Source organism: Syngnathus leptorhynchus, chromosome 10 (genome assembly GCF_054491065.1).
Source record: "Syngnathus leptorhynchus isolate UIUO chromosome 10, UIUO_Slep, whole genome shotgun sequence".
In the NCBI taxonomy this organism is placed as follows: domain Eukaryota; kingdom Metazoa; phylum Chordata; class Actinopteri; order Syngnathiformes; family Syngnathidae; genus Syngnathus; species Syngnathus leptorhynchus.
Genome location: NC_141204.1, coordinates 9822625 through 9830785, shown reverse-complemented (window position 1 = coordinate 9830785; position 8161 = coordinate 9822625). Strand labels below are relative to the sequence as shown.

General features: G+C 41.5%; 1 protein-coding gene across 2 annotated transcripts in view; it reads right to left on the bottom strand.

Moving 5' to 3' along the window:
- Positions 1 to 154: 154 nt before the first annotated feature.
- The window catches only part of ptk7b (protein tyrosine kinase 7b), a 49217-nt gene continuing 41210 nt past the window's right edge, over positions 155 to 8161 (bottom strand). For both annotated transcript variants that reach the window (XM_085922547.1, XM_085922548.1), the window contains 12 exons: positions 7862 to 7997; positions 6867 to 6986; positions 6331 to 6480; positions 5835 to 5982; positions 5500 to 5627; positions 4896 to 5096; positions 3920 to 4081; positions 3617 to 3849; positions 3455 to 3535; positions 2617 to 2768; positions 2366 to 2544; positions 155 to 2173 (listed from right to left, as the gene is read on the bottom strand). In XM_085922547.1, coding sequence (XP_085778673.1) covers positions 2013 to 2173; positions 2366 to 2544; positions 2617 to 2768; positions 3455 to 3535; positions 3617 to 3849; positions 3920 to 4081; positions 4896 to 5096; positions 5500 to 5627; positions 5835 to 5982; positions 6331 to 6480; positions 6867 to 6986; positions 7862 to 7997 — 1851 coding nt within the window. In that variant the 3' untranslated portion in view covers positions 155 to 2012. The remainder of the gene's footprint in view (positions 2174 to 2365; positions 2545 to 2616; positions 2769 to 3454; positions 3536 to 3616; positions 3850 to 3919; positions 4082 to 4895; positions 5097 to 5499; positions 5628 to 5834; positions 5983 to 6330; positions 6481 to 6866; positions 6987 to 7861; positions 7998 to 8161) is intronic.

The following is an 8161-nucleotide window of genomic DNA, read 5'->3' as shown; positions in this document are numbered from 1 at the left end:
GATCTATGTTTGCAGAATGCCAGATCTTGTCCAGACAGCATGGTCAAGTTTATTCACAAGGGAGTCAAAACATATACCGCCCCCTAGAGGCACATTAAGGACGTGACACCAGAAGGCTGCTTGAAGGAAAAACTTGTAACAAAACGTCTGCTTATCCTATTTATTGCTTTGTATTATTAGGTCAGTCCAGTCCGATTTAAAAGTTTTAATCCACTGATAGAAGAATGCAGGATATTTTGGTCATTTATAGCTGTTTATCCAAGTCTTTTAAGCGTGCAGAGGCTTGTCTGAAATATGAAGAAGCAGTTCCCTTCATAATGACGCACCAACATTTGCCAAGAGAATTTGTCAAGAGCTCACAAGCTCACTTCACAGATTGCAACATTTTATAGAGAAGCCATTGGCAACTATTGCACCACGGAGAACTACCAGATGGATTGTATGTACACGTTCATCTGATCAGATGGCTATAATAAGAGATTGTATTAAAAACTCTGCCTAATTACTTTTCAGCCCTTCTACATGTCAGACAAACTAAGAATTATCATTGTAATGGAAAACCTTTAATAAAGATCACATTCAGAGTGTTAAAGTGTGCCTCATGTTGTGGCCAGCCGAGTACACTTCTCTTGCAGGTTGTTAAAAATACAACCTATTAAAACAACTAATCGGGTAAAAACTGTGAACCTTTATTGACAGCAGTATGTATACTTGTGTATATATATATATATATCCATATATGATGGTGCCCTTCTGCTGAAGCAGATAAAAAAAAATGCCTACATGTGAGTGTCTAGCATTCATTAAAAAAAATATTACACTAACAACATATAAAAACTATTTTATGCACAAAGGCATTTCATTCATGTAGGAAAAAAAGTGAAGCGTTTTTAGATCATCCTTCATTTACCAGGCACTTAGTAAGTACTGGTGACTAGTAGTCACTCTTTTGACCATCTTTTTTTGTACTTTGTGATAGTTGCTTAGCCAGGCTATGCACACACTGAGCTGAATCATAACGAGAAACATATAGCAGAACTACCTCAGATCTACTAATATAAAAAAACAACAACACAGGACCTTCATAATAAATAAACAGGCACCTGCATGGAGACAAAGAGGGATGTTTTAGGTGAAGTTAGTGCAAGGCCTCTAACATTATGTACACTGGTCCCATTTTGTAACATTGCACACAGAAACAAGTGGACCCAGAGGAAAAGTGATTGGACCTCTGCAAAGTTAAACATACTCGAATGGATTCCTGCTATTTGGACACCATCACAACAAGTTAACGTGTTATTGTGGTGCACTGGGAGAACATCGAGGTTAATACAAGAACAAAACACACTCATTAAAAGATACAAACTCTCCACTGGAACAGTCTTATTTCTTGGGTGCATTCTAAAAGATCCTTTTTGTTTGTTCATCATCATGAGACGGGCTCATTTTTAAAACAAGTCAATTCATGTTGCACATCACATTTGTAACAGTTACACACCTTCATGCTGCACATACTGGAGCTTACATAGTCCACAAAAAATAAAAACCCACACGCACACACTTGGCGCATCCGTATGGTATCGGGTGATGATGAGGGCTCACTGAGGATGAGTTCAAGCACAGGCGTTTGTTTTGGGCCGTTCAAAATGGAAGCTTTGTTTGACAGGTTGTGCTTGATTCTGATTTGAGCTGCATGTGTGTGTGCGCACACAGGTAGAGGCACCGAGTTTGTGAAGAGTCTCAGCGTTCACACAGACAGGGAATTGAACCGAGCGGTCATCCATGTTGCATTTAAGGCAAACGTAAACTCCCGGCGCTACTCCCATGTAAATAACCATTCGGGGAGGAAAAAAAAAATAAAAATAAAAAAAATTGAGTGTGCATCCTCTGATATGGCAAACTCCTCCACACCCTCCTTTGTCTGAAATGCATATTTAAAACTCTTGTTCCCTGAAATGTCAGACATTGCTGTCTTTATTGATAGGGGAAAGGGCGTTCCCCTTCTCGGCGTCTCAGACTTTGCTGTCCGAGGGCGACTCTCCCAAATTTTGGACGATGTCGCTGAAGGAGGGGCGCTCCTTGAGGCTGGGGGCCCAGCAGCTGACCATCAGCTTGTACATTTTGGAGGGGCACCCTTCCGGGGGAGGCAGTTTCAGCTTGCCGCTCTGGAGGCCTGCAAGAGGACGGCGCCACACACAAGAGATGATGACATTATATTAGCTAGTTAACTGGATAGATTCATAAGATCCGTAGTCCAAAAGGCTTGATAAAAAAAAAAAAAAATAATAATAATCAATCATTAGACAGCTAGCTGTATTATCTCTTTGTTAGAACGTCACAACACAACCAGAAAGCCGATGCTGACCTTCGAGCACTTCATTGTCTCCAAGTTTGGTGTACGGCATTTCTCCGTGACTGAACACCTCCCACATGAGCACTCCGAAGGCCCAAACGTCAGACTTGGTCGAGAAGTCGTCCTCAAACACAGACTCTGACGGGAGCCAACGTAAGGGGATCCATGCTTGTCTGTAGTGATAGTACTCACTGTGCACACACAAAAGACAAGCACGGTTAGCAGTCAACCAACCGATGCTTCTTAGCACTGACTCATCTAACCTTTTGTAAACGTCTTTGCTGAGGCTGAGCGACGACACTTTGACGCGTCTCTGACTGCTGACTAGGCAGTTTCGGGCCGCCAAGTCTTTGTGAACAAAGCGGTGAACGGACAGATGCTCCATCCCGCGAGCTACTTGGGCACAGATGGAAACCTGGCAAGAGGAAGGCTCAAGTCATTATTGGATGTGGCGCTCGTGATCACAGTGACAAAATAGATGGACCGCTAAGTAAGATTGAATTTACAGTCAGTAAATAGGATGTGAGAATTCAAACCTGCCATTTGGTATTTACTCGATTGAAATTGAATATCTGCTATTCCAGTTAACTTTATTGTATGATTTTGTATGGCCGTAATCATGTGAATTAAGTTGTTTAACATAATTCAATTTCATTTTTTAAAATTATTATCTTATTCCAAATTGTGCTTTATCTAAATATTGTGCTTTTAATCTGATGATCATAATTTAGATAAATGTATTTCGATTCAATGTTGATGTGTAAGGTTATATTGTGATCTCAGCTAATGTAATGTACCATAAATCCTTTATCTAATGGTGTATATTTGTTTTTTTATTTTTGTTTTGGGAAAACATTTGAATCAAAATCAAAGCATCACATATTTCAGTTAGCAGTGTTTATTACTGCAAAATACCTAAATCCTACCTTATCTATACCCAACAAATTCAAACATTGACCTATTTTTTTTTTTCTTGTCTGCTTGTCCAAATATTTTGACAATAAATTAGTATTGGGAAACTTTGAAAGGCAAATTTGAGGATCAAAGTTTGTCAGGTAACGGGTCCTAATTTTGAAAAGTGTGTTAATTCAGAACACTTACTTTGGTCTTGGTGCTGATAGGCTGAGATTTCACTTTGTCATCTTTGTTTTTGGAAATCCTCAGGAACTGCTTTAAGTCTCCCTGGTTTGACAAAAACCCAAAAGACTAAGTGAAGCGTCAAATTCTCCTGAACCATCGACCGGCGTCTTTCAGTAAGCGTACCAGGTCGTAGTATTCCAGGACCATGTAGTGTGGCTCGACCTCTCTGCACAGACCCAGCAGGCGAACTACGTTGGGGTGGCTGAGCTTGCCGAACATTTCCGCTTCCTTGCGGAAATCAAGCTGAAGTTGCTCGTCTCGAGTCTGGAGGCTCTTCACCAGCACCACCGTCTCCTCCTCCCTCTCTTCGATGCCCTTGGCTTTGGACAGCAGCACCTCCCCAAACTCTCCTTTACCTGCACCGCACGTCACGGTTTGGGTCGATGTCGTACTTCGTGTTTGTATGCAGCAGCAAGCGAACGTTACCTAAGGTCGTGATTGTTTGCAGGTTCGCTCGGGGAAAATGCAGCTTGTCGCTGTTAGCGTGGCTGTGGCGCTTCTCGGTTGTTGCCATGGTACCCATGTTGGTGAGTGCCACCTCCTCCTGGATCTCAGTGGCGGTGTGGCCATTTTGTTGAACGGCTCCTCCTGACAAGCAAAACATGAAGGCCGTGACCATTTAAATATTCCTTCAAGAAAGTGAGTGCTAACATAAGTTTAGTCATACAATATGAATGACAAAAAAACATTGTGAGAGTGCAACATCATCCTACATACTACTAAAGGGTGAACATCTGTCACCTGCAAGAATCAATGCTTTAGGAATCGATGCTTCTTGTGCTTCAGGCTCCGATTTCTCAAGGGAGCAGGATACAATGAGAACAAAAACTACAATTTCACCTACTATGGTTTCAACATAGTGAGGCTGAAAAGGAAACGTTCAAATTTAATTGCTGCCAAAAGTGAAATCTGAATCAAAACTATGGTTTAGCAACACAGCCTCATCCTTACAGCTAATCTTTTGCAAATATTTAAATTATTATTAGTTACTTCATTACTGTAGTTACAGTCTAAGGTTAGAATTTTGTTTCAGTTTGATTTTTACAATGCCATCATAGTATGCAAGAGACTGTTAATTCACGATAATTTATGGCTTCATGTTTTTCTCTGAAGTTCACAGAATGAACACAAGATGGCAGCAAACACCTTGACTTCTCATGTTTGTAGGAAAAACTGAGGAAGTTCTGGAGTTTCCAAATTTACACAAGACTGCATCTCAAAAATCATTTATGCTCTCAAAACTTAACAGCAGTAGTACCTGTATTCTAGTATCTACTGTATTTTACAACAAATTCCAACAATATCCAAATCTTAAGTTTTCAGACTGCAACACCTGTTTGAGAATATCTGGCTCAATAAAACAATAAAGATTGAAACGTTTGTCTGAATTAAAGAAGTATACCATTAAGACACTCCATCTCTGGCTCCTCTCCATCTGGACGTTTGTGCAGCCTTTTGGCGTTGCGCCTCTTCTTGCAGTAGAACATGAGGCCGAGCACCACGATGATGTACGCCACAGCCGCCCCCACAGACAGGCCGATGGTTTGAATCATCTTGTAAGGCGCTCTGTCCTCATCCTCGTCGTGCGTCTGTGCTGGTTTATCTAACGGCCGCACACATCCAAGCGGTGTGCATTAATAAAGAACAAGAGTAGCCAATTTCATTTCATTTTGTCAGAGCAAAATGTCATTTGTCTCTGGCACATGGGATGTGAGAAAGTATGACTGTATCGTTGAGCTTCTCTAACAGACAATCTTAATGAAAGCCTGACTGTATATTTAAGCTTCAGACAAGCCACAGGAGACAAAAGAGTATTCGATCTATCGCCTGCCCAGTTCCATCAACCCACTGACAGCTGTGGTTATAACAAAGGTAGACATGGTTATTAACCTGTCAGTGCAATGAGGAGACGAGTGGGAAGGTTTAATGAACGTTTTCATCCAACACGTGGAATTGCGCCTTGTGTCCACACTGTGCGTGCTCTGATTAGTGTGTGCGTAACTTACCTACGACATAGAGTTGAGCCACGCGGTCTTTGATACTGCAGCTGTTTCCAGCCACGCATGTATATCTGCCCGTGTCATCTGTTGTGACGTCTGAAATCACCAGGGAACCATTAGCCATCTTCTGGATCCTGAGAGAAGGAATGACAATTTTAAGGAAACAATCTTTAGCACCACTCTAAAGGATCCTGATAACTTTTAATCACTTCAGCAGCTCAACCATACATTTTGACAAATGGAAATAGAATTCTTTGGTAAGAATGGTTTCACGCAACTTCTAGTACAGATTATTCCACGTATGAATTATAAAGTGTATTTTTGACATTAATCTTTGTTACCTTCTGTTCCGACTGATGTCCAGCGTCTTGTCTTTTACCATCCAGTGGATGTGAGGCCCGGGATTTCCAGTGGCCTGGCAGTGCAGTATAGCCGTGTGGCCCTGATACACTGTCGTATTCTCAGGCTCTACTTTAAAACGAATGTACACTAAAATGTGTACATGGAAAAGACACACACACGCACAATACATTATCTTCAGTTACTCTTTGTTCTCATGTGGGCGCAAACTAAAAGGCTGTGGCGACTGTGGTTGCTCACAGTCACACTCTGCTGGCCAAGTGTAATTTCATTACGAGGTTGTAAAAAAGGCCACAGAGAGCCAGTAAATGCTGCCGCTTACTGAGAATGATCTCTAAATGTTTCCTCATCAAAGTACCCTCAAATATAGTGAAACCACAACGACTTGCAACATGGGAGAGGTGGCGGGTATGTGGTTGTGCAAGTTTCTCTCAAAGTTGCCCGCCCGCGTCTAACAATGATGAATGGGCTGTTTACCTGCCACTGTGAGGGACACCAAGGCTCTGATCTCCCCCTGAAGGCTGTTGGAGGCGATGCAGGTATAATTGCCAGCGTCACTGCGGGTGACTTTCGAGAAGCGAAGCTGGCCGTTTTTCTGCTCCACATGAGGTGGAAGGTCTCCTCCGTCTGCAGGGGGCGACAAAAGACAGCAGAAAAGGGACATGAAAAACAACTGAATTTGTCTTCATTTTTCTCAATACATTGCAAACAATAATTTATGAGGCTCATCTAGTCAGAGATCAGCGCATTTCTTGCGTCAGCCACAATTGTTTAATTTATATAGACATAAAAGCATCTGTGGAAAAAAACGGAGTACATTGGGAAAACCCACACAGGCATAGAGAGGCGTGCATTAATGTATGCATGAGAGCTACATTTAATTGCATTTCCTGAGCGCTTGTTAAACTGATACTACACAGAGACAAGTTGAGGAATTTAGTTTCTTATTTTCCTTGCCTTATCTTGAACTCCATTTTCCATTTTGACCCAAATATTATGATCTTAGAGCATACCTGCTTTAGTCCAGCGTATGTTGGGACTTTCTCTGCCTTTAGCCGAGCACTGGATGGTGATGTCATTATCCAGCTCCAGGCACTGGGAGGGTTGTGGGGTTGGGGTGAACTTGAGTTTCTCTGAAACAAGTCAAAACAACACACGTACACGTATTACACACACGGCGGACACAAAGGGGAAGTGGCGTCGCATGTCGAGCTGATTGAATGTGTTTCAAGCATTTTCAAAATCAATATTCAAGTTTTTTTTCCCAGCACTCTGAAGCAGTGAGATTTTGTATACTTTGATAAAATGTTAAATTGTTAAGGCAGAAGAAATTGAGCTACGTGGTTGTAGATTAATAGAATGTACAGTTTTAGGCACTCTGCATATTAGGCTTGATTTGAATAATAGTGACGTTTCTCAAGATTCTCCCTTAAACTCTTATAAACACGTTCGTGCCAATAATAAGGTAAGATATACAACTTAAACTCGTTCCACATAAAAGTGGGGCCTAACAAAACACATGTGCAGCAGACATGAATGAGTCAGTTCACCATTTTTTTCCATTCGACGGTTACTATTCCTAACACTTCAAACTGTGAATTAGCCTAAACTGGAAATTGCTCTTTAAAAGATTCAAACACACCTGAGAAAGCTGTACAATGTGCACAAGCGAAAATAACTTATAAGCGAAGAAAACTGAAAAGTATCAGAGGCGAACATCTTAGAAATAGAGAAAGCAGGCAGACATAACAATGGCACGTCATATCATCTGCAGAAGCATTCATTTTAGAGAAAAGTGTTACAAAGGAGGTCAGACGAAAGCTGCTGCACATGAGTCACATTTAACACCTCCGTGGGTGTCCTCCAGCTCTTCCTATTTTAAGAAACACACACACAGGCCCAAAGGCATGACCACATTTGTTTTAGATTTTCTCTTGAGCACTGCATTACTGATCTGTTTTGGAATTACGCCAACAAGGCAAAGCAAAAATAAATATTGCTGTCTTACCCAGCACTGTGACTCTGGCCTGGCCAGATAGTCGGCCACCCACTGTTTTGCTCTCACAGCCGTACATCTGTCCGTCGTACACCTCGACGTTGTTGATCCTCAGGGTGCCGTTTGGGAATACTTTAAAACGAGAATCCTGGCAAGAACATTTCAAGACAAGCCCAGCTAAATTATCTGAAAATGAGCATGACATTGTGGAAACATTTAGGGGGAATATATAGCAACAAGAACATTTTTCTTTATAAATATTAATGGGGGAACAAGTTTATGTTTGACAGCCAATAGGCTCAAAGAAAAAGT